At 51.8% G+C, this 26,291-nt stretch overlaps 1 protein-coding gene across 2 annotated transcripts; it reads right to left on the minus strand.

Annotated features, from left to right (window-relative positions):
* Positions 1-136: 136 nt before the first annotated feature.
* SLC8A2 (solute carrier family 8 member A2) lies at positions 137-26,291 on the minus strand. Of its 2 annotated transcripts, XM_061172787.1 has the most exons (9): positions 25,614-26,291; positions 20,529-21,193; positions 13,973-14,395; positions 9,287-9,390; positions 9,121-9,138; positions 7,594-7,718; positions 7,191-7,290; positions 2,403-2,681; positions 137-513 (listed from the first exon to the last, which is right to left on the minus strand). In XM_061172787.1, exons 1-9 carry the CDS (start codon positions 26,289-26,291, stop codon positions 137-139), a joined length of 2,769 nt encoding a protein of 922 aa, XP_061028770.1. The 2 variants fall into 2 exon arrangements, with proteins under 2 accessions (XP_061028770.1, XP_061028771.1); XM_061172788.1 differs by lacking the exon at positions 9,121-9,138.

A 26,291-nucleotide genomic window follows, 5' to 3' on the forward strand; every position in this document is an offset into this window, starting at 1 on the left:
GAGGGGGAGATGGCTTCCCAGGAGGAAGGGAGGCCGAGTCCCAGGAGAGGAGGCTGAATCTCTGGAGGACAAAGGAGAGCCAGTCCAGCACGGAGGCGGTGGTCTCGAGGGGCAGGCCGAGTCCCTGGGGAGGACCCTAGAAGCCCCGGATGTGGCAGTAAGCCTCCAGGCTGGCGAAGAGGATGTAGAGGAACCAGAGGCCCAGGAAGAGCGCGGTGGTGGCGAGCTTGGGGCCGCGCGGGCCGCCCAGCTCGCCGCCGATGTGCGGCCGGCGCCGGTACAGCAGCACGGCGATCCCCACGAAGGCGAAGACGGTGAAGAGCGTGACGGAGAAAGCCAGCGTGCCGGTGCGCACCTCGAAGGGGCGGCCCTGCACCGCCCAGTACACGGCGGCCACCGACCAGGCCACGCCCAGGCCCAGGAACACGTTCACGGCGTTGGAGCCCGTCACGTTGCCGATGGATGCGTCGGCGCACTGGTCCTGCAGCGCCGCCACCTTGCTGGCGAACGTGTCTGCAGGGGCAGAGACGCCGCGGGTCAGGGGGGCTCCGTGGGCCCCCCCACGAGCATCCGCCTGGCTTCGTCAGTCACTTGCTCCCCAGAGACCCACCAGCACCCCGCTGGCCCAAGGATCCAGACTTCTCACCCCAGTGTCGCGCGGGCCTCGCCTCCCACTCCTGGAGTTCTGTGCCCTTGACCCTACCCAGGGGGCAAAGTCGATCGCCATCTCTGTGCCTGCTCGCTACAGGCCCCGCTGCCTGCTTTCTATGGAACGTGTCTGCATCTAATGGGATCCACCACCTACTCCCTGGAACTCAGCGCCTCTCTCTATGGGACACGCTGCCTGCTTTCTATGGGATCTGCTGTCTACTTTCTAGGGAACCCACTGCCTGCTTTCTACGGAATTTGTCTGCATCCAATGGGATCCACTACCTACTCTCTGGAACTCACCGCCTCTCTCAGTGGGACCTGCTGCCTGCTTTCTATGGGACCCACTACATGGTTTCTATCAAGTCCTCACCTTATTTCTATGAGACCCCCTCCCATCACCTGTCTCTTCAATGCCCTGCCACCTTCTTTCTATGGAATCCATCATCTGGTATCTACCATTTCCCACCACCTTAGTTCTATGGGACATCCCATTTGTTGCTTTGGGGGAGGATTCAGTTGACATACTGAATCTATGGGCCCCCCTGCCTAGTTTCTATTATTCCCCACCATTGCCTATGTTCTGTGGGGTCTGCTGCTTGCTCTCTACAAGACTTGCTGCCCGCTTTCTGTGGGACTCAATCTACTTTCTGTGGGACACACACACTACCTGATTTTTGTGGAATCCACTCTATTCTATGGGGCTTGCTGCCTACTTTCTCTGGGACTTGCTGCCTGCTTTCGCTGGGAATCACTAGCTGTTTCCCATGAACCCACTGCCTGTGTTTCTACAGGCCCAATTATCCCATTGCCACCTGGCTGGACAAGATAAATGTTAGGCCCCAGCCACATGGCACCCCTTGCCCATCAATTCCCCACTTGGCTTCTGTCAAGCTTCGCTTCTCTGGCCTCCACCCATTCCTGAACATCTCGCTAAGAGTGCAAGTCTCTGGTGTGGAGGGCAGGCTTCACAGACCCATTCACCAATGGTTGCTTTCTACAGGACCCATCACCTGCTGTCTGGGCCTGCAGCGCCACCACCTGGCTGGTGAACACATTGATGTGGAAAAGAAAGGTGTCTGCCTCCTCGCGTGGTCTCCTCCCTCCTACAGGAATTTCAGTCTCCGCCATCTGGTTTCTAAGGGACGCTCCCTCAGATTTTGGGGGAAGAGGGGATCACGTACACTGTAGTCTCTGAGGCCTCACTATCTTATTTCTATGGCACCTCCTCCAACATGTGGTTTCTACTCTGACTCTCATCTTAGTTAAAGCTTTGAGATTCATTGGCCTGGTTCCTATCATGCCCAGCAACAAAGGTCTATGGAATCTTTCATCGGGTTGCTTGGCAGGGGGAGGAAAGGGAAAATGCACATCTTGTTTCTGTGGAACTCACTGCACGGTTTCTATGAAGTTCCCACCTTATTTCTATGGGACCCTCCTTCCAACACCTGTCTCTTCAATGTCCTGCCACTTTCTTTCCCTAGCATCCATCATCTGGTTTCTACCATTTCCCCCCATCTTAGTTCTATGGGACATTCCACCTGCTTGCTTTTGGGGAGGATTCAATTCACGTATTGAATCCATGGGTTCCCTCCGCCTAGTTTCTATTATACCCACCTGCCTATTTCCAAGGGACCCACCATATGGGTTCTGTATGATTCCACCACCTTATTTCTGCAGGGCCTTTCTCTTAGAGTCCACCTGCCTGGCTTCTCTGAGACACTCCCCCAACAAGTGGTCTCCTGAGGGGTTACCGGGGATGGAGGTGCCCAGGGCCACGAAGACGACAGCGTTGACAGAGTCCTTGAGGCCAACGGTGCAGCCGAAGTGGGAGGCGAGGTCCCCAATGAGGGCGGTGAGCAGCCCGATGACCAGGATGCAGACACCGAAGCAGGCCCAGCCGTGGCAGTACTCGGTGGGGGGCACGCAGGCGAACAGAACCTTCCAGAACACCGTCAGGAAGTGCATGACGTAGTCAAAGCACGACGGCAGTCGCTCCTCCCGGGACCCGTCCTCCTCCTCCTCCTCGTCCCCTGTGGGCACACGACCCAGCTGGGGCACACGCCCATGCCTCCTTCCTCGCCTACAGAGCCCCCTTTTGTTCAACTTCTAGGCAGCAAGTCCCCAACGAATTGCTTTCCCAGAATCCCTTGCAGCTAAGAGAAGGTATGGGCCCAGGTAAAAATATTCATTTTCTCAGAATCATTTGAAGCTAGAGGAGGCCATGTGCCCAGATTAAAAATATGCAGTTTCCCAGGATCCCTTCTGCTAGGGGTGGCCATGTCCCTAGCTAAAGATATGCCTTTCCCAGAAGCCTTTACAGCTGACAGCCAGGTGTGCAGCTAGAAATATTCACTTCCTCTGATTCATTGTAGCTGACAGTAGCCACATGCTCAGCTAAAGGTGCTCACTTTCCCAGAATCCCCTGAGGCTAGAGAGAACCATGTGCCCAGCTAACATTAGTCACTTTCCCAGAATCCCTTGAGGCTAGCAACAGCACTGTCCTCAGATAAAAATATTCACTTTCCCAGAATCCCTTGAGGCTAGCAACAGCACTGTCCTCAGATAAAAATATTCACTTTCCCAGAATTCCATGCAGCCAACAGCAGTCAGGTCCTCAGCTAAATACTTGGTTTCCCAGAATACCTTGCAGCAGTGGTCGTGTGATCCAGTCTGGCCATGAGACATAAACAGAGGGTTTCTGGAAAGCTCTAGCTTTCCTGACAGGGGTACTGTTGTTATAGATGTGTTTTCTGAGATTTGTAAAGGATGCATCATCCTTAGAGCTGTTTGTGTCAGCTATTGTGACCGAATTTGACCCACTTTTGACCTGCAGTGACTTGTGTAATGGGAAAGTGCAAATGAAATGTCTTCCTACCTCACCTGAAACTGATAAGCAGAAAGCAATGAATGAGAAGCAATGAACACACTTGAGTGTGCCACGAATTACATCTGGAAGGATGCTGATAAGAAACATTGTAACCCCTGGCCAGTTGCTCACAGCAAGTCAGGAAATAAAAGCCAGACCAGCCACCAAATCATGGAGCCACTTTCCATGGTCCCACCCAATGGTTCCTTGGAATGTCAGGGAGCATAGGACAGCTGGTGGCAGTGGAGGCAGAGAGAGACTGATGGATTTGGGGATTCAGGTCATATATCCCTTTCCCACTTTTCTAGCTCACTTAGCCACTTGGCTTGTTAAAGAAATAAATGGTTGAATTTGAATGCTTAACTAAGTGGTTTGTGAGGTTTCTCGGTTCTGCATGTTGCATCACAAAGAAAATGTTTTTGCTGTGACCCCAAGTAAAATGCAATTGGAAACTAGTACTGGAAACTCAAATGCAACAGGCACTCTGCCCCTTCCTGCTTCCCTGCTTCCTTTCTTCCTGCCTGGAATATGGACTTGACACCTGGAGGTATGGCAGCCATCTTGCAACCATGAGGACAACAGCTGAGAATGGGAAAGAGAAATAAAGACGGGGCCTGGGCCTTTAATGACATTACTGAGCTGCTGCTAACTCTTGATTGCCTCCTACATATTTTTTTGTTCCGTGAGAAAAAATAAAGTCTAGTGTGCTTAAGCCACTTACGGTCAAGTTTTCTGTTGTTTGCCACTGAATGCATCCCTAATTACTGAGACATGGCGGAGGTCAGAGCAGGGAGGACACACTCTTGGGAGGGAGGGGGCTGCTATCACTCCGTCTCTTGGGGCTTCTCCCTGCCCTGCTCCAAATCCTGCCTTGGCTCCCCATTGCCCTCAGATCCAGGCCCACACTCCTGAGCGTGGCATTCCAGTACCCACAGGCTCTGGCCTCTGCTTACCTCTCCAGCCTCTCCCATCTAGAGAGAGCCTCACGGGTATGCCTGTGGTTCTGGAGCCAGCTCGTTGGTGTCAAACCCTGTGTGATCTTGAATCAGTGTCCTAACCTGTCTGACCCTCTGAATGTCTATTTGAGAAATGGGAATAATAATCAGACCTGCCTCAAGAGAGGGCTGTGATGACTACATGAGTCAGGCCATATAATATACTCTCGGGCTTCCCTGGTGGCGCAGTGGTTGAGAATCTGCCTGCCAATGCAGGGGACACGGGTTCGAGCCCTGGTCTGGGAAGATCCCACATGCCGCAGAGCAACTAGGCCTGTGAGCCACAACTACTGAGCCTGCGCGTCTGGAGCCTGTGCTCCGCAACAAGAGAGGCCGCGATAGTGAGAGGCCCGCGCACCGTGATGAAGAGTGGCTCCCACTTGCCACAACTAGAGAAAGCCCTCGCAAACAAAACAAAACAAAACAAAACAAAACAAAACAAAACAAAACAAAAAAAACAAAAATATACTCTCTATGGGGCAGGGCACATCTCCACTGTGACTGTCATTGTTGCAGCCATTGTTGAAGGCCCATTCTGGTGCCTGGGGGGGGATTCAAAGATGCCTGAAACCAAGTCCAGCCTGCAGAGAACTTTCCGTCGGGAGGTAAAGGAAATACAAAATCACCTCTAAGTGCAAGATGGGACATGATTCATCCCCTACGGAAGCGAGAACCACCCTTCTTCAGCACCTCAAAAAGCTCTGTGCTCACGTGAGGAACCAAAGGGAACAAAGTACAAAATGATCAAGCCCCAACCCGGATACTTGGGATACATTCATTAAATGAGTTCGTACAGGAAATGGACTTCAAAGCTGCCTGACACTCACTCTGTCTTCATCGTTGTCATCATTGTGATTATTATTACTGTTATTATTACCATAATGGTTTTATTCTTCCTCTACTACTTCCTCTGATCTAATCACTTGCTTTCTATAGACCCATGGCCTCCACGACCACCATCTCGCACCCACAGTTTCAGTTTCATGCAACCCTCTTACCTTCACTAAACCCCTAGAGGGACCTCTCTGGCTCCCCACTGTTCTTGAAGCTCAAATTCCTCACCACATCCTCTCAGACCCTGCATGACCCATCTCCTGCCAGTTTTGACAGCCTCAACTCACACCCCATCCCACCCTCTCGCTCTTCCTTCCACAGGCTCTCTCCACTTCCAGGAGTTCCCCTCATTCAAAAAACACTCCATGGGGAAAGAAAAGAAAAGAAAAGAAAAAAGCTCCATGGCTCCCCACTGCACCTAAAATGACACCCAAGCCCACTCCTGTGGCCTCTAAGGCCTTTGGGGTCTGGACCCTGCTCACCTCTCATGCCTCATCCCATGCCTTTTCTTCATGCCTGAAACCAATCACCCTCCCTAAATGTGCCATAATCTTGCACATTTCCAGACTCTGGTTCTCCCTCTGCCTGGTTCCCTCCTCCTGGCTAACTCTTATTCCTATTTGAAGACTCAGATCAGAAGGCTCCTCCTCCCGGAAGCCCTCCCTGACCTTCAAGTTGGGTCAGACACCCGATGTGGTCTCCCATAGCTCCCTGGGGACCCCGTCCCAGTCCTGCCCAATCTGGGTTGTCACTCTCTTGTGACAGGTTGTTTCCCCCACTGGACAGTGAGATCTGTCAGGACAGGTCCCGAGCTGTCATGATCATTTGTCCCCAGCAATGGCCCTGTATAGGACCGGGTCCAGAGGATCCTTCAGAAGTAGATGTTGAAAGAATGTGGCTTCAGAGGGAGATGCCACTCCATTTCTATTAGGCCTACAATCTGGTGTCTCTAGGCCTGCTACCGGGTACTTTTCCATCCCTGATGCCTCGTTTCTTTTGATCCCACCGACCAGTTTCTTTCCAACCACAATTCCTCGTGTGTTTTCAGTTCCCACCAGCTTGGCCTCCCTGAAGGAAACCTGATGTTATTCAAGGGACAGAAGTCCTGAGTTCCACCCTGGTCCTTTCTGGATTCCCTGAGGGACTTCAGGCCAGTCCCTCTTATGTCTCTTGGCCTCAGTTTCCCCAATTCCTATCACAGATGGCCAGTGTTGGTCTCCAAGATTGTGTCTGTGAATCCATGTCATCAAATATCTGGCCACAGGGGGGCAGTGTGAGCCTGTCTGAGGCCTAAGGGGGTGAGAACCCGCTCAGGTGGGAGAACTGGGTGTCCTGGAGACTGTCTCCATAACAACAGAGGAACCCAGGCCGTGCGGAGAGGCCACGCCATTTAACCTGTTTCCACCCTCCAATTACCTGACGCCAGGAGAAAGCCCGGGCTGGGATCCCACCGCTTCACAGCTCTCCACCTCTGCCCCTGTCTCCACCAACTTTCTGTGTCTCTGTGTCTACCTGCCTCTCTCTCTCTCTCTGGCCCTCTGCGTCTTCATTTTCCACACCTTTCATGCTTTCTCCGCATCTCTGTCCTCTGGGATTCTGTGTGCCTCTCTGTGTGTCTATCTCTCCTATTTGTATACTTTCCCTATCTTTTCCTTTGTCTTTCTGTATCTGTTTCTTAGTCTTTTTCTTTGCATATCCCTGTGTCTTTCCTGTCTTCTTTCTCTTCTCTATCGCTCTCTGTCCTTCTCTCCATGTCCCTCTTTCCCTCTCCCTTTCAGTTCTCTTCCTCTGTCTCTCCATCCCTCTCTTCTTTCTCTCTTCCTCTCTCCTCCCTTCCCACTTACCTGCGCTCACCGTAATTGCCTCTAAAAACTGCTCTCTCCACGAATGGGTCCCAATCACCAAAGCCAAGTTCGTTTTCTTGATGAGTTTATCCACCGTGTTCTGGGGATGAGAGGGTGGGGAGAGACCATGGCCCATGATCACCCCAGGGCAGCTCCATGAGGGGTACTGGGGATGCGGGCTCACACCCCATGCTCAGGGGTCCTCAACCTTCCATATCCCAGTTCTAGCAAGAAGGGACAAGGGAAGCGTGTGCTGTCCATGGTGCTAACGGAGGGACACAGACGGTGGCCTCGGACCTCGGTTGCCCTTCCCTTGTGACCCTCATGGTTGATCCCCTCCTGGACTCTCCCCAAGGAAATGACCCAGGCAAGACTCCAGGAAGGTGAGGTCCCAGAAAATCACCTTAAAATCATACGACTCCTCAATGATGACCTCCAGTCGACAGTTTTCCCCAAGAACTGGCTTGCCCATTTCTGCTATCCTCCGAGCCTCTTCCTCCTCAGCTGTCAGTTTCCTGTCCCCGTCCCCTGCAGCATGAGGGATGGGAGTTAGACTCCAAGGAGACCTACCTACCTGGGCCTGCGATGCCTTTACTACCTGTTCCCACTGATAAAGAAAACCCTGTCTGCTCTTCTCTGGGACGCCTCCTTGGTGATGCTTCCCCACCCTGCCCCTGCCTCCCATCTGACCACCACCTTCCCCAACCTGAGACCCAGCTCCCATGGGCTGGTCCACGAAGTTCAGTTGGTGGGCTCTGAGGTTCATGTGGTGGGGGCTGTGTGACCTTGGGCAATACCTTAGTCTCTCTGTGCCTCAGAGTTCATATCTGTAAAATGGGCACAATAACAGTACCTACCTCATAGGGTGGTTTCCTATTAACTCCTAGGTAAAGGAGTTAATTCATGTGAAGTGCTTAGAACAATGCCTGGCACACAATAACCAAAAATGTTACTTTATTATTATCATCACTATCGTCATTACCATCACCACCCTGTGGAAGAGGCCTGGTCTTTATATCCAAGCTCTGAAAACATCCTAGGGTGTGTTTGAGGTGGTGAGGAGAGAGGGGGATTCCCAATTTTGGTACAAGTCTTGGACCCAGAACCATCTACAGTTGGCTCTGGGCTCATTGACCTCCCCAAAGTATGGGGCTCATTGACCTCCCCAAAGTATGTTGATCCTTTGCTCCAAGCCCAGCACCAAACCAATCCTAACTCTCATAAGAAAACCACCCGCCAACCAGGAACAGTCTCAGAAAACTATGCCTGAGTGAGAAATGACTTTTATTGTGTTGAGCTACTGGGATTTAGGGGCCGATTTGTTCTAGTAGCTTGTATTACTTACCTTGACTAATATAATCTTCAGTCTATCCTTAATCTTAACCCCAAACCCCAATTCTGATCTCAGCTCCAAAACTACTCTGTCACTATCTCCAAGCCCCTGACCCTAGTCCCAACTCTCACCCCAATCTCTGACCTTGGCTCCAACTCTACCCTCAAATTCCTCAGACTCGCCTCAAATTCCAACCTTAGCTTTGACCTAAATCTGACCCCAGTTCTAATCAGATCCCACCACAAACCCAGAAGCCAATCTCCATCTTAATTCTAGCTTTGACCCAGTTCCTAATACTGATCCCAAATCCCAACCTCAACCCAGTCCTAATCAACCTCAAACCTGAATCCCTCTGACCCCACCACAAACCCAAATTGGATTCTATGACTTACTCCCCCCCCACCATCTTAACTACAACCAAAACATGATCTTGGCCTTTAAACTTCTGTCACCCCAAATTCACGCTGGTTCCACCAAATTTATCTCACCTGCAACCTGCCTCAAACCTGACCTTGAGGGGAACTTGAGGCACTGACCCACCCCCAAGACCCTCCCTCCGGTGCCCCCCCCCCAAAGTCTGGAAGTAAGTCCACTCACCTTGATTGAGTAGCAGAGCTGGGGAGAGACAGAGACAGGGAGAAGGTGAGATCTTCCCTGGGAAGCTCAGATCCACGAGCTTGAAGGATTGCCCACAACTGAGCCTCCAAGGGTCCTCCCACCCTGGACCCCTTACCTCTCCCACAGCCCACCCATCACCCCTTACCTGAAATCCCTCGCTTAAGCCACTGAGGCTGGCCCAGCTCGATGAAGAAATTATCCTTTTTCTCATATTCCTCATCATCAACTATCTTCACCTGAAGAGTTTTCCTGAGCAGAGAGGGAGAGCACGCAGCCTAAGACTCCCTCCCCCTGAGTCACCAATAAGTCGCCCATTAGCCACCCAGTTTCTTGAGCACTCGCTCCATCTCAGGCTCTGGAATCTCATTCAATGTTCACGACAACCCTTGGGAGGAAGGCTCTCTTATTATCCCCATTTGACAGAAACAAGCGCAGAAGCATGTGACGAAGCTGAGTTCGTATGAAGTATCAAGCTGAGGGATCCCGATAAAACCTAGGTTAGATTGGGTGCTTCCTTCCTCTGCTCAGAACATTCACCTGGCTCCCATCTCACCCAGAATAAGAGCCAAAGACCCAAGAATGGCCCACAAGAACCCCTGCCATCTGGCCCTTGTTCCCTTTCTGGCCTCCCAGCCCTCTCGCCCTCGCTCACTCCCTCCAGCAACACTGGCCTCCTCGCTGTTCCTTGAACCTACCAGGCCTGCTTGTGCCTCAGGGCCTTTGCACCGGCTGTTCCCTCCACCTAGAACACGGTTTCCCCATGCTCACTCCCTCAGCTCCTCCAGTTCTCTGTTCAAACTTTACCTTCTTTCTCAATGAGACCCACTCCCACCTCATTCTTTAATATTGAAATCCATCCCTACCCCTACCCCAGCACGCTTGGCCCCCTTCCCCTGCTCTATGTCTTCCTTGTTCCAGATCATCTTCTAACACACCGTCTAATGTGTTTATTTTGTTTATTGTTTGCCATTTGCCTCTTCACATTAAAATGTAAGTTCCACCAGGGCAGTGATCTTCGTTCATTTATGTTCTTTGCTGTATCCCCAACGCCTAGAACAGTGCCTGGCATATAGTGTGCCCTCCATAAGCAGTTGTTCACTCAAAGTTTTCAGTCCGGGAGACCCTTGGCTTCCTGTTTCCTGTCCTGACCACATTCGCAGGTGTAACAGAGGGCTAATTGATTTTCTCTGCATCCCCGCTGCCTTGGTAACCAGGAGGGTGGGCGGGGAGAAACAGCCAAAAGTTATCCATCCCCTTCAGGCATACAACCGACCCCCCCTCTATTACGAAGACCCACAACCCCCAAAAGCCCACAGCTCTGCCACTAGCAGCTCTTTCAGCTGTAGGAACCACAAGGCCTGGCCCCAGAACCCAGAAACACAAACACCCAGCCCACACAGTCACCCAGCAGAGGAAGCACAGCCAATCACACCGCCCACACCCACACACCATCACACCCTGCAGCCATTCCCTATGCAGTGGCAAAATCACACGGACCAGATGCCAACTAGCACGACACCCCCTCCACAGCCTGGGCGACATCACCAACGTGTAAGACCCCTGCTGTGGTTCCATGTAGATTCTCCTTCCTTACACCTCACTCTTTATGCCTCTTGGTGTCTGTTTATTCCCTTCCACGTCTCTCTCTGCATCACAGTCTCTCCATCTTCCTTTGTCTCTCTGCCCATCTATCAGCCTCTCTGTGTCTCTCTCTCTCCACCTCTCTGACCTTCTCTATCTCAGTCTCTCCCCAGCTCTCTGCCTTTCTTTCTGTGTCCTCCTCTCCCCATCTCCGTCTGTCAGTGTTGGAGAGACTGAATGCAACAGAATGGAATAGCCAAAGTCAACACAATCTAAGCAAAGGGGTCTCAATCAACAGACCTATCTCAACACACGAACGCACAGGACACAGTGACACCCATGCAAAGACAGACGCACACAAGACGGTCACGTGGAGACATACGCCTACTTCCACCTTCACCCACTCCCAGTCTCAAGATATTTAAAATTTTCTGTGGGTGGAAAAAATCGGTGCCCCCCACCTCAGGAGTGGGCTGGGAGCTGTCCGCGGTGCTGAAACACTGCAGCAAGGAGGGGGTCTCCTGACACACGCAGACGGCTACTGACACGTTGACACACTGACAGGGTGATACACACACACCTCCGACGCTCACTCTCTCGCAGACACGCCGTGATCCACTGACACACAGTGACTGACACGCAGTGACACACGCGCCAACTGGCGCCCAGACAAGTGTGCCCTCACGGGACCCAAAAGGAGGAGAAACCCAACTAGCAAGGGACAGCAAGAGGGACTCGAGCTAGACAAGGGCAGGACTTCCTGAGATCAAAGGAAGCAGCCCTAGGAGTATGGGATTAACAGATACACACCATTATATATAACATAGATAAACAAGGATTTACTGTATAGCACAAGGAACTATATTCAATATCCTGTAATAATCTATAATGGAAAAGAATCTGAGAAAGAATACATATACATATATATACATATACATATACCTGAATCACTTAGCTGTACACCTGAAACTAACACAATATCATAAATCAACTATAGTTCAAATAAAAACTAATTAATTATTTTTTAAAAAGGAAACAGCCTTCCTCCCCAGCCTGACATTTTGTCATCCTCACGCCTGTCCTCCTTGTTTCCTGGGAACTCCACTCTGATTTCAGACCCAGTCTCTTTCTTATCCTGTCTCCCATCCTCTCTTGCTGACCCAAACTCTTTTCTCTCTGTAGCATCAGGAGGGCCTTTCCTTCCCTGAGTCCCACTGACTTCCTCTCAGTGAGAAGAACGTCTCTCTTTATCTCCCCTGCATCTCTCTTCCTTTCAGTTTTCCTCCGTCTCAGTCTCCCAATCCCGTTTCCCCTCACTTGATGGGCCTCTGTCACTCAGTTTCTGGCTTCCTTGGTATCCATCTCTCAGTTTGTGTCTTTCTGTCTCTCTCGTGCTCTCTCTCTCTTCTCTGTTTCTCTCTCTGACTCTCCCTTACTCTGGCTCCGTCTCTCTTTCGCTAGGTCTCTTCTGTCTCTGGGTGCCTCTCTGTCTGTCCCTCTCTCTTGCATATCTCCCTGCCACCCCATCTCTGGGTGTCTCTCTTCCATCTCTGTGTTGATCCTGCCTGGGGCCAGCCCTCCAGCCCAGCTGCTTCGAAGCATCTCTAATTAGCGCCTGCCCGTCAGAGGAAGGATGTGTTTCCCTAAACGCTAATTAGCCTCCTGTTCTCCGTCTCCTGAAGCCACAGCTGGAAGCTTGGGCGGGGGTGGGGGACAGAGGGTGTCCCAGCCTGGGGAAGCCATGTGCGGGAGGAGAGGGGCTGTGGGTTTGTGGCGGCAGGCGGGAAGTTGGTTGGAAGCGACAGACTACAAGAAGGACTGGAACAAGTAGAAAGATAACGCCCTCCACCCCCTCGGCCTCTTGGGTGTGAGACATGGGGCCTGGAAAGGTGCCCTCAGCCCCCAACCTAACTTCTCAACCCAAGTCAGACAGAGAGAGAGATGGAAAGGTATGGAGAGTTCGTGACTGAAATATAACCCGAGTCAGAGAGCTAGCTAGATACTGGGGACAGAGATCTAGAGATTAACAGAAACCCAGAGGGGGAGTGCCAGGAGCGAGAGACGCAGAGACGCAAACGGAGAGATGGGAGAGATAGAGCAGTGAGAAGCTGAGCGGGAGGCCAAGCCACAGAAGCTGGGAGGGGGAGACGGAAGGGGAGCGCGGTGGGGCCTCTGCTAGGTGGGGGGAGCGTGGGCGGCAGGAGGAGAGAGACAGACTGGCGTGCGGGGGCGGAAGGGAGCGGGCAAAGGAGGGGAGGCGCCTTCTGCATCCCAGGCAGGCGGGGGGGGGGGGCGGGGGGAAGGGGGAGGGGGATGTGAGGCTGCAGGCACACATGGGGGGTACTCGGGTATCTGTGTAAGGGGTGGCCGGGTGTCTGGGCGTGAGAACAGCCCTGACTCTGTGTCTTTGACTTTGTGTGTCCGTATGTGCCGGTGTGCGTGTTGGTTGTGTCTGTGTGTCTACATACGTATTCCTGTGTATCCAGCTCACCTCCCGAGATTCCACCCCACCGTCCCAAATCCCAGCCGTCCAGTTTCCCGTGTCTCTTCCTAGGCCCCCATATTCCTACTCGGCCTCTTCCCAAAGCCTCTCCCACATTCCTCTTAGGTCTCCTGCTATTTCCCCAGGTTCTTCCGCCTACCCAATAGCTTCACGCCTTCCCCCATCCACCTCTTCGGTCTCCGCCCCACCTCCTTAGACCCCGCCCTCTTCCGCTGTCCTTGTCCTTTTCCCTGAATCCCTACCCAGACCCCACTCGCCCTCCATTTCCACAGACACCTTCCCACCTCGAAAGGAACCTCAGGCCACACTCCTCCATTCTACCAATTAAGCCTTCCACATTCCTCTCCCCAGGCCCCACCCTATTTCCTCTCCTCTCTCCTCACTTGGCCTTTCTTCCTGGGGTCCCACTCTCCTCTCCCCAAACCAGCCCAGTTCTCCCAAGCCCCGCCCACATCCCGTCCCAACATCTTGGCCACGCCCCGTCACTCCAGTCTCCTCTCTCCTCTCCCCTGTCTCACCTCTGCCCTGGGCCCTGCCCCACTTCCCCTGACCTCTCCGTTTCAAGAGCAAGGCTCCATCAAGGCCCCACCCCTTTCCAAGACCACGCCTCTCCGAGGTCCACCCACTTCTCGACCTCGCCCATCCAGGCCCCGCCCCGCCCGGGCACCGTCCCGTCCTGGTCCCGCCCCTCTCGCCGGCCGCGCTCGGTCTGCCCCGGCCCGCGGGCTGCCCGACCGGCGCGCTCACATGGTCTCGTCGTCGCCGAACTCGAGCTCGCCGCACGCGTCCTCGTAGTGCACGCCGCCGCCGCGCGCCGTCCCGTCCACTGTGCGGTAGGGGAGGCGCACGGTGCCGCGCGCGCCCGAGCTGCGCACGACGCGCACGTCCACGGTGCCCATGCACTCGCTCACGTGCAGCAGGCGGTCCTGAAAGGAGAAGATGCCCGCGTGGTCGTCGTCCAGGATGGTGACGGTGGCCAGCAGCGGCGCCACCAGCCGCCCCTTGGGCCGCCCGCCGCCGTCGGGCTCGAACATGCCCTGCGCGTCGCCCACGCGTAGGTTCAGCAGCCGCACGAAGAAGTGCTCGTCCTCCTCGAAGATGTCGTCGTCGATGATGCCGATACGCAGCTCCTTCTGTGTCTCGCCCGGCTTGAACACCAGCGTGCCCTCGCTGCGGTGGAGGAGAGGGGAAAGAAAGGGGTGAAGGTCGCTCAAAGGCTGTGGGGGAGGTGGGAGGAGTCAGGGTGGGCCTCCTAGAGGAGGGGGCCGCACCACGGAAGAACTTACAAATATAATGGTGGACAGGCATTAAACAAGTAATACTGAGGGTGAATGAGGGTGGGCTTCTCCGGGGCAGGAGATGCAGAGGGAGAACAAGACAGAGTTGGTCCCTCCCAACATCATCATCTGATGACGAAGGTCAGATCAGGGCAGGCTTCATGGGAGAAGATTTAGTGGGCAGGAGAGCTCCAGGCAGAGGGAACAGCACATGCAAAGTCCCAGGGTGGAGAGGGAGCCTGGAGTGGCCCACAGCCATGCTTCTCCAACCTCCATGTGCACACGAATTCCCTGGGGCATCTTGTTAAAATGCAGATTCTGGTTCAGTAGCGCCTGGGTTTCAAGACTCTGCAGTTTTAGTTAGCGCCCAAGGGATGTGAATGGTTCTGGTACATGGACCACACTTTCAGTAGCAGGGACATAGGGCCCAGAATTGACCTTGCCATGCTTCTCATAAAAACCATTCTGTGCTCCCAGATATCCCCAAGAGAAAGTCCACACACCTTAACTTGGCATCATTCAGTCATTCAACATACACTCCCAGAGTAACTGCTGGGCAATGCTGGGAACACGGGAACAGCCCCATGGCAGAGCCATATCACAGTGACAATTACACATCTAGGGATTTAATTACAGTTCATTCATCCAACAAACATGTATTGTGCATCTGCTGTGTGCCAGGCACTGTTCTTAGTGTTGGGGAAACAGCAGCAAACCAGATCAGAGAAAAATCCTTGCCCTGGTGGAGCTTCTGTTCCAGTGCAGGAGACGAATAATAAAACATATAATGTCAGGTGGTGATGATGCTCCGGAGAAAATAGAGGAAAGAGGGTAGAGAGGGAGGAGAAGGAGCTGTGTTAGAATGGTCAGGGAAAGCTTTTCTGAGGAGGTGACATCTGAGCAGAGGCCTGAGGGAGGGAGCCACGTGGAGGATATCTGGGGAAGAATATTCCTGTAACGGGAACAGCCAGTGCAAATGTCCTGAGGCAGGAGTGAGCCTGGAGTGTTTGAGGAACACCAGGGAGGCTGCATCTGAGGGAGCAGGGGGAACAGGGGCAGATGTCAGGGGGTCTTGGTGGGCCACGGTGAGGACTTTGGCCTTTACTCCAAGTGAGATGGGAACCATGGGAGGCCTCCGAGCAGAGGAGAGACGTGAACTGGCTTAGGTTTAAAAGAGCGTCAGTTGTGTAACTTTCTAAAGCACATGCAAGATGTTCTATTATGGGGTGGGGGAGGGAATGAGGCAGGGCCTGAGTCAGGGTGAAACTTTGAGGGAACAGGGAATGAGTGGGCTCCTCCTGGCAGGGCTGCAGACATCAAAATGACTCTGGGATGTTAACAGATGTCAAAAATCTATAATAGGGCTTCCCTGGTGGCGCAGTGGTTGAGAATCTGCCTGCCAATGCAGGGGACACGGGTTCGAGCCCTGGTCTGGGAAGATCCCACATGCCACGGAGCAACTAGGCCCGTGAGCCACAATTGCTGAGCCTGCGCGTCTGGAGCCTGTGTTCTGCAACAAGAGAGGCCGCGATAGTGAGAGGCCCGCGCACCGCGATGAAGAGTGGCCCCCACTTGCCGCAACTAGAGAAAGCCCTCGCACAGAAACGAAGACCTAACACAGCCATAAATAAATAAATAAAATTTTAAAAAAAAATCTATAATATTCCCCCCATCCCTCTGTGGGAGGGGCAGAGGGACCCCAAGATTCTGGCAGAGGTAGAACTGGATGACAAAATCTGGATGGAGGGAACAAGGGCTCCCTGTTGGGGCAGCCGTCAGCCTAGGGGCGCTATCCATGGTGGCTAAGGCACCCAGCTGGGTGGGCCGACCTGTGCCAGCTGTGTGATCGCCAGGCAGTTAGGATTCCGCAGCCCTCTGAGCCTCGGTTTCCTCATCTGTAAAATGGAGGTAATAACCCTGTCTACCTCATGGTAGTGTTATAAGGATTGAGTTAATACAGGGGAAACACTCAACAAAAGTTAGCTAATGATATTTGCACTAGCTAACTAGTGAATCCTAAAGTAATGGCATGTTAGAAGTGGAAACTTAAGGGATAGTAGAATGTTGGGCTTTTAGCACCATCTTTACGAAACGGTTAACCTGGACATCACCAGTAATGGTACACGCGGGCGTCATGTGCCTCCCAGCACCATGCTCCGAGGAGGGCACCATGCACCGAGGAGGGCACCATGCACCGAGGAGGGCACAGCGTCACCTCCATGGAGTCCTGCCAAAGTGCATCACCTGAATCTAATCATGAGGAAATATTAGATGAACCCAAATTGAGGCTTGTTCTAGTAAGTGGTCTAACGTCTTCAAAAGTGTCGGGGTCATGAAAGTCATGAAAAGGCTGAGGGATCAATCCAGACTGAAGAAGGTGAAAGAGACATGACGACCAAATGCACCATGTGGTTCCAGATTGGATGGGAAGAGAGGGAGTGAAGACACAGCCATGAAGGGTGAGATAGGGACAACCGGGGAAATGCAAACATAGACTGTAGATTGGATCATAATATTGATTCAGTATCAAATGTCCTAAGTGTGATCATCGTATTGTGATGATGGAGGAGAATATCATTCTTAGCAGATGCACACTTATGTTTATGGGTGAATGGCCATGCTGCCTGCAACTCACTCTAATAAAGTGCCACAGTTATTAATATTATTATATATTTTTCTAAAACAAACTTATGGTTACCAAAGGGGAAAGGTGGGGGGGGGAGGGTAAATTAGGAGTTTGGGATTAATATACACTACTATGTATAAAATAGATAATCAACAAGGACCTACTGTATAGCACAGGGAACTCAATATTCTGTCATCACCTATATAGGAAAAGAATCTGAAAAAGAATGGATATATGTATATGTATAACTGAATCACTTTGCTGTACACCCAAAACTAACACAACATTGTAAATCAACTATACTCCAATATAAAATAAAAATTAAAAAATAGAGTAGCATCTCAAAAAACATATTATTATATATTAAAGAGAGAGAGTGAATGCACACAGGACAAAATAGGAACAATTGGTGAATCTGGGTGGAGGTTACGTGAGGGCTTGCCAGACTATATTTGCAGCCCTTCTGTAGGTGTGACATTTTTCAAAATAAAAAGTTGGGGAGAATCCGCCTGCCAATGCAGGGGACACGGGTTCGAGCCCTGGTCTGGGAAGATCCCACATGCCGCAGAGCAACTAAGCCCGTGCTCCACAACAAGAGAAGCCACCGCAACGAGAAGCCTGCACACTGCAACGAAGAGTAGCCCCGCTCGCCGCAACTAGAGAAAGCTCGCGCACAGCAACGAAGACCCAATGCAGCCAATAAATAAATAAATAAATGAAGAAAAAAGAAAGTTGGGGAGAAAAAGAACATGGGGATTTTAGAAACCAGATATCAGAATCATAGAAGGCTAGGTTCACAGGACTCATATTCCAATACTGGGTGCACAAAGTCTGAGAAAATGAAAATCTTAGAACCATCAGATCAGAGACTGGTTGGGGTACAGATTAGAATATCAAAATGTGGGAAACCTGGAATCTTAGAATTTTAGACCCTTAGCATGTTAGGATTATAGGGGCTTAAATCTCAGAGTCTTGGAAGAGCTGTGTGGTTTGGGGGCCTCAGAGATCATTATTAATTTGGAGAAACTAAGACCCCATAGGACCACCATAGCCTAGTGATACCTGTGGGCAAATTAGAAAACGGCTCCCCTTCTTCAAGACACTATTTCCACGAATCTGGAAATTGTCATAATAGACATAGAAATCTACAATGTCCACTATATGAATAGCACTTTCTTAGATGTGCTGCTCTTGTGCAGTGCACAACCTCAACAACTGTACGTGACAGCCCTGTCTGCCCAGGCTGAGGCAGGAACTTACACAAGGAACAGGGGGCAGGGCTAAGCTTGGACTGGAGCCCAGGTGTCCTCCCTCCCAGTCCTGGACCTAAGCTGCCTTGATAAGCGATGCCAGACCTGTGAATATCAACTGCGTTGGGAGAACAGGGATGGGTAGGAAGGTGTCAACTCTTCCTGGCTCTTTGGTTCCACCACTGAACAGCATTTACTCCTTCACTTCAAACATCTCCTTCATGACGTCATTGGCAGGTGAGAAGGCAGCCTCTGATGCCAGCAGGTGACACGTGTACTCACTTCCTTCTGCAAAGGCTTGGGGCTTTGATGGGGGCAGTGCAGACCCAGAGGTGTGGGTAGGAGGGGAATGGTGGATAGACTGAGTCACAGCAAGCCCCCAAACAGTGAATACCTTTTCTTCAGTCAAAGGATGCTGGAGATGTAGGATGGGCAGAGAGGATGGAGGGAGGAGGTCATGGGTGGCCAAAGGGATCCCATGCTACAGGATGATGGAACAAAGATCCGTGAACAGCTGTGCTCCACTCAGGGAAGGCTGCGGAGGGGCAGGGTGGGAGAGGTGAATGAGGATGCGCAGACTAAAGGATCCTGGACTGACTGAGGTGGAGGGAAAGACCTACAAATGTCCAAAGCAGTGGAAAGATATGTAGATATGATGGGGCAGAGGGGAGCCTGGGCTACCAAAGGTCTTTGCTGAGGCACAGTGGTGGAACTAAAAATCTGTGAAACAGGGACCTCAGTCCCAGAAAGAGAAGAGTTCACGGATGAGGGGCTGGCTGCTGCATGATGGCAGAACCAAAGATCTGTGAACAGTTCAGCTTCAACTCAGCAGGTGGAACCCATGAAAAGCTCAGCCATCAACACTCTCTCCCGTATTCTGCTTTATTTTTCTTCACTGTTCTTACCACTCCCTGATATTTTAATGTATTGAATGTATACTTTCTAATGGCCTGTCTTTCCCATGAGAATGTCAGCTGCATTGGGGCAGGGACTTTTACGTCTTTCGTTTACTGCTGGTCTCCATTGCCCAGATTCGTTTCTGGCACATAGAAGACACACAATAAATGCTATAGGAAACCATGGGAGACTTGCACATCAGTTAACATAACAAAACATACTGTAAACCTATAATTCTTGAAAGAGTGTGGTATGGACAGAACTACAAATACACAAAGAATTTTGTGGTCCCATGAGGACACAGAAGTTATCTATCTTCTTTACTGTTCTCTGTTGAGCCCCTTAAAAAAGCATCTGTCAGATGGATAAACAACAAGGTCTTACTATATTCAATATTCTGTGATAAGCCATAATGGAAAAGAATATGAAAAAGAATGTATATATATATAACTGAGTCACTTTGCTGTACAGCAGAAATTAACACAACATTGCAAATCAGCTATATTTCAATAAAAAGTTTTAAAAAAGCATCTGGCACCTAGTAGGCGTGCAGTAGGAGTTGCTGAACAAGATCACAGTTCTGCTCAAAGAGGGGTGAGGAGAGAGACTGGGGCAGTGAGACACAGGAGGGTGCAAAGAGTGGGTAGCTTCATGGTGGAACCAAAGACCCAGAGACAATTTGGACACTGTCTGTCCTCTTATGCCACTTCATTTCCCCCCATCACCTGATGTTTTTATATGTTTCATAGTTTATAACCTTATTGCAACTTGAGGGTAGGGACCTTAGCTGTCTTGTTCACCGGGGTATACACCTGGCATATAGTAGGTGCTCAATAAACATTTTTACTTTACTAATGGTGTGTGGGAGGGTACTTGTTCTACCAGGTATGATACATATAATGGAGCTATAATAATGAACACAGTGGAGTGTCAAGCACAAGAATGCACAGGTAGAGCATGGTCATGGGAGGAGCAGCCCGTGGTAGGTGGACAGCCACCGCTGTCTGTCTTGTCCAGCAGCGTTTGCCAAATGCCTAGAACAGTGCCTGGTACAAAGTAGACTCTCAAGAGTGAATGAATGAATGAATGAATACTGCAGGTCTGCCCATAGCGAAGTAAGGATGGGCGCCAGAGGTAGCCAGGAGACTGAGGAGCCTGGAGGCCGCTGGATGGCGGAACCTATGACCTTCGAACAGCCAGCCCTCCCTGCCCACCCACCCCAGGCGGGCCGGGGGCCACTGCCCGGGACCCACCTGTACTCATAGTCGGAGCCGGCCTTGGCGGAGCCGTCCTCCGTGCGGTAGTCCACGTAGAAGGTGCTGTTGCCCTCGCCGCCTTGGCAGGTGACGGACAGCAGCACGGAGCCGCAGTTCTCCAGGCAGTGGTAGAGGCTGGGCTCAAAGAAGATGCGGCTGGCGCCGTCGTCCTCGTCCTCGCCGGGGCCCTCGGCCAGGGTGGCCCTGCGCGAAGCGTCCACCGCGTGTCGCCGCAGCACGTTGCCCGCGCCCGTCATTAGCCGCGTGGCCTGGATGCGGTAGAAGGCGCGGCTCTTCTGCTGGTGCAGCAGCGCGTAGTAGTTGGCGATGCCCACCAGCTGCTCCAGGTCCTTGTCCGGGTGCTTCTGCTTGAGGTCCTTGAGGATCTGGATGACCTCGCGGCGGCTGGCGTCCAGCTCGCGGGCCTCGGCGGGCCCCGGGCCCAGGCCGCCCACCTCGCCCGGCGCCTCGGCGCCCAAGAACGTGCCGTCCAGCTCGATGCTCTTGGGGGGGTCGCCCTCGGCGCCGATGATGATGCCGCTGCGCGGGTCGGTGCGGTAGCGCTTGTACACGTACTTGTAGAAGAGCAGCCGCTTGTCGGCCATCCAGGCGAACACCACGCACACCGGGAAGAAGACGAGGGTCAGCAGCGCCTCCCACACCTGCGGGCGGCCCCGCGGGTCAGGACCGCCGCGCCGGGAGGGGGCGCGCTCGCTGCCGGCCCGCCGCCTCCCGGCGCCTCTCTTCCCAGAGCCCGGTCCCGGCCACCACCCGGCGCTCCCCGCGCCCCTCTCCTGCATCTGTCCCCATCTGGCCTTCTGTCTCTGCCTCTCTCCTGTCTCTCTTCATCTCTGCCTCTCCCCCTTTCTCTTCGTGTCTCTGTCTCCCCCCTTTTCCCTTATCTCCCTCCATCTCTGTCTCTCTCTCTCTCTGGCTCTTGTCTCTGCTCCTCCCTGCCTCGTCCCCTATCTCGCTCTCTCTGTTTCTCTACGTCGTTGTGTCTTTCTCTTTCTGCCTCTGTCTCATCCTCTATGTCAGTTGGTTTTTTATCTTTCTCCCTCTGTGTCTTCCTTTCTTGTTGCCGCTGTCTCCTTGTCTCTCTTTCATATCTTTTGTAGATACCTACCTCTCTCCCTCATGAAATTCTTCAGTTTCCCACCCCCCCTTCTTCTCTCTTTATGTCTCCCCCTTCCCCCGCCCTTCCTGTCTCTCTCCTGGTCTCATCCATCCATCCATCCACCTTTTGTCACACTGAGAACCACACTTAGCTGCCCCAGTGCCGGGAACCCAGACATCCTATCCCCAGACATCCTAAGCCACCACCAAGCCAGAGACACGTCCCCACCGCGTGGTCCCAGCCCCTGTCCAGGGGCAGAGCTGGTGTCTCTTCTTGCCTCTCTCTCCCTCTGTCTTTTCTCTCCCTGCTCCATTTCCCCTCTGCCCCTCCTCACCCGGGATGCCTCCACTTCTCCAAAGCCTACCCATCACCCAGGGTCTGCCCTCTGCTCACCTCCCCAAACTGTCGTATTCCCTCCCCACCCCACCCCCACCAGTGAGTACAGCCCTTGCCAGATTCTCCTTCCTTAGGATTTGTTTGGCCCTTAGGGACAGGACTCTGACTCTAAAAGAAGCCTAAGTTTGGCTCGTTGTCTGACAGCCTCATAAAGCGAGTTCCCATATTTACATGCTACCGCCCCAGAGAGACAAGGCAATGCTGAGTTTAGATCCTGGTTCTAGAAGAGGAATGCCTGGCCCAGCCTCTTGTCTGTAAAATGGGGACATCCCCAAGATTGAATGAGCTTATGTACCCCTAGCACTTAGCCTTGTTGGTTATTGACAGGCACAGGCCCAGGCATGTACAGGAAACATCCACCAACACCTGACAGCTCGCCTTGAAATATTCATGTAAAGACTCATATGCTACCTTTCTCATTAAAGATAAGGAAGAAAAGATCAAAGAGTATTTACAAATCAGATGGCCCCAGAGGTGTATTTAAAATGAGCCTGGTAGGGGAACGATCTTTAAGCTCCGACTGCCACAGGCCCCTGTCGCTGTGTTTACTGATGGTTCAGAGGAAAGGCAGGACTTGGAAATAGTACCACACAAAGCCACCAAGCAGGTTTGTGAAAAGAAACTGAATTTTCCACGCAAGCTGTAAAATGAACTCTTGCCTTGTGCTCATTGAACTGGCCACTGTATATGCTGTGGGCGATTCTCTCTTAATCAGAAGAGAGATCTCAAACACCTGAGATCGGCTTTCTTCCCTGCAGGTAAACAAAAGGTGATTCTGATAGATTCACATCTGCTTTCTAGCGCATCCCCTGCAAATGGGCTCACGGGCTTGCCCACCCTGGGAGGGGAGCGAGACACACCTTCAGGTCTCAGTGGACAGAACGCCCCCAAGAGGGGGTGTCACAGATCTAGGGATATTTATGGGTTGCCACCATAATTGGGGAGGGGGATACGGTCCCAGCCTGGTGACATCCAGCGACTCATGGGACAGTCCCACACAATGCAGAATTGTCTCACGTCCTGCCTGACTTCAGAACCTCCCACTGGACGTTCACGTCAGCGAAAACCCTGCTTATGATAATTGGAGTCTACCCTCCATTCTGTTTTATATCTGTATGAAGTATTTTCCTGTATGGTTTAATGTACGCTGAATATGCCTGATTTCAATCTCATGGCTACCCGCTCCTCTGCTGGTCTCCGTGCATGGGAATGGTTTCTGATTTTTTTTTTTCTCTTAAACACCAACTTGTTCATTATATGTAAGTAGATGCCACCATCTGGCTCTTCGTCATGCCTTTGAAGGTAGTCATGCCCAAGCGTTTACATGTAGAAATGCAGATTGTTCTATTAGATATTTCTTTCCTTTATATCATGGTCTGGGCATTATACTGACTTCTGGGAAGCCAACAGTGTAGGGAAGTTTGTTAACGGGAAGAGGAGCTCACATTTACCCTGTCCCAGGCTCGCTGTTCTAAGCCCTTCCACATGTAGCAATTCAACTGATCCTCATGCAGCCCTCTGAAGCTGGTACTAGGATGACCCCCTGATTACAGGTGGGGAAACTGAGGCACAGAGCAGGTAAGGAACCTGCCCAAGGTCATACAGCTAGGAAACAACAGAGATGGGATTTGAACCCAGGCCTCGGGTTCCAGAGTCCAGGCACCAAACTCCGAGGCTAGAAAACCTCTCTCCTATTAGCTAAGAATTTCACACCAGCAGAATAAAGGGGATATAACAAAATTTGTTATAAAAAGGGAGGATTGGATATGAAGGGTCCAGAACCAATGGTCTACTTCAACCCCTTCTATGGTTCAGATGTGTAAACGGAGGTCCAGAGGGTACAGGCTTTGCCTGACGTCACACAGCATTTCTGGAGAAAACCCAGAGCCAGACCCATCTCTCACTACTCCAGTTCATTGCCTCTAGGAGGGAATGGCATCATCTTTAGCTCATGCCCGTTCTTTCAATTATGTCATGAAAACATCCCATAAGTCTGGCCATTTCATGAAAACATCCCAAAAGTCTGGTCTCCATTTACTCCTGAAGAGATCCTCCATAGCCACTTCTCTACCCAGAGCTGTGGCATTTTACACTGTCTTCCCTATGTCTGAGCCAGCTCCTTCTCAGGGGAAATCTCTCCCTCTCCCTATCCCATCCCTATCCCATCTCCCACCCATGGTGTCTAAAATTCCTTTCACAGTTTCGGTGTAAATCCTTGTCAGGGACCACTTTGAAAACCCAAGTCAGAATAGCATCCTTTTTTAATAGTGCCTGAGAACCGTGTGAAGCATCGTTCTGTACTTTTTGCCATGGCAGCCAGGAAACTCAGCATTACAGTAGTGAGTCAATCACAGTAACTGTCTCTCTCCCTTTCTCATCCCTGTTTTCTGGTGCTACCATCTCCCCCTTTCCTCACTGTGGTTTCTAATCCCTCAGATCTGCCTTGATATCATCTGCAAAGAATTTTTATAGCTCTAACTTTAGATCCTTCCTGGAAAGAAACTATAACTGGCAAAACATGACAGATATGCATGAGTATATTATACGCACGTGTGAAGGAATCCTGGGTAGGCTCAAATAAATTATGCACGTGTGTGAGCGAGTTAAGCCAGGCCCATGAATACATTATGCAAATATAGGTGGTGGTCATGGGGGCTGTGGGAAATAAATTGGGCAAATGTTTTAAAGGAAGACTAAGCAGTATGCCCGTTAAGACACTGGATAAATGAGAGGCAAATGATTATGTGAATGTGGGTGTAAATTATGCAGCTGTGGGTCTAAATTTTGTCTCACTATTGGAATAAATTATGCAAAGTGGTCTTTGCAGTGGGCTGGGCTTATACCTAGGTTGGATTGGATGTGAGTATGAATTACAGTGAAGTGGCATAAATTATCCTAACATCAGAAATCAATTATTAATAATGAATGAATTATGCAAACCACGACTGCATATCTGGCAAATACAGAGCTAGATTACGCAGATGTGGGCGTGGATCTATGCAAAATCCATGGGTAAACTATGCAAATTGCACCAAGTTACACCAAGTTACCCAAGTTAGCACTGTCAGAAAACACAAGGCTGGATTATGCAACTGTAATGCAAATTATGCAAATGGGGGATGTCTTATTGCCAAAGTGGAAATAAATTATGCAAAAGGCAGGGAGTATAAGAAAACATGTGTGACCATACCTGGCAAATACCTGGCTAGACTGTCGTATGCATTACACAGATCACTAGGACTCTGTTAGCACATATGGCCCCCTTGTGAGAGTTCTGGATGGGCATATTGCAAAATGGCACCCATACTGCGCAGATGAGCCCTTTCCAGGACCTGCAGTGCCATCAGACCTGGCTTGGGAGCACCCACTGGACTCCAGTCCCAACTTGCCCTCTCCGGCCCAATGCCTTTGTGCAGTGCGTGACCTGCACAACCATAACTGGCGGCCCTCTCAGATGTGAGCATGCATTTCTGCAAATACAGGCATTGACTCTCCAAGCCCGGGGAGCCACCCCTCTGGATTTTGCTGACATACATGCACCAAGGAGATGTCTGTGGGTCCTTGCTCACCTGGACCACACCCGGGGAAAAGACGGCAAGGATGAGATAAAGCCAGACGTAGGCGAAGATACTCCAAGAAGCGGTGACAAAGAAGACTCTCAGGTGCTTGATCTTGCGGCTCTCACCAGCCGGGATGACGTAGATGCACACGGCAATGACCACAAACATGTTGAAGGCAGCGCTGCCCACGATGGTGCCCGGGCCCAGCTCGCCCGCCTGGAAGTTGTGGCCGCAGACCTCAATAACAGACAGCAGGATCTCAGGGGCTGAGGAGCCCAGGGCCATGAGTGTGAGGTTGGACACAGTCTCATTCCAGATGCGGACGGTGCCCACGCTGGTCTCGCCGTTGGACTTAGTGATAGTGATCTCTTTCTCCTTGGACGTGATGACCTCGATGGATGCCATGAAGCGGTCGGCAATGATGGATACACCCAGGAACATGTAGACCATGGCCACAAAGTAGACCACGGCCCGCGCTGCTTTGTCCCCCAGCGACGGGTCATCAGGCTCCCAAACGGGCAGCAGGACCCCTGGCTGGCAGCGGTTGGAGCCCTGGCAGCCCCCCATGCTGCTGGCATCACTGTCGTTGGCTGGGGGAGGTGGCAGGGAGGGGGTCGGGGTGGCTGCCCCTGAGCATGGGGGAGTCCCCAGGAGGAGTGCAAACCCCACCAAGGCCAGGGGAGCCAT

The sequence above is a fragment of the Eubalaena glacialis genome, chromosome 18, assembly GCF_028564815.1.
Source record: "Eubalaena glacialis isolate mEubGla1 chromosome 18, mEubGla1.1.hap2.+ XY, whole genome shotgun sequence".
In the NCBI taxonomy this organism is placed as follows: Eukaryota; Metazoa; Chordata; class Mammalia; order Artiodactyla; family Balaenidae; genus Eubalaena; species Eubalaena glacialis.

Excerpts from the sequence above, each read along its gene's own strand:
- SLC8A2 (XM_061172787.1), bottom strand. The coding sequence starts at position 26,291 with ATGGCTCCCCTGGCCTTGGTGGGGTTTGCACTCCTCCTGGGGACTCCC. Across the intron at positions 21,194-25,613 it reads TTTCCCCGGGTGTGGTCCAG|GTGTGGGAGGCGCTGCTGAC; the intron begins GTGAGCAAGGAC and ends GGCCGCCCGCAG. Across the intron at positions 514-2,402 it reads CCTGGGCACCTCCATCCCCG|ACACGTTCGCCAGCAAGGTG; the intron begins GTAACCCCTCAG and ends CTGCCCCTGCAG.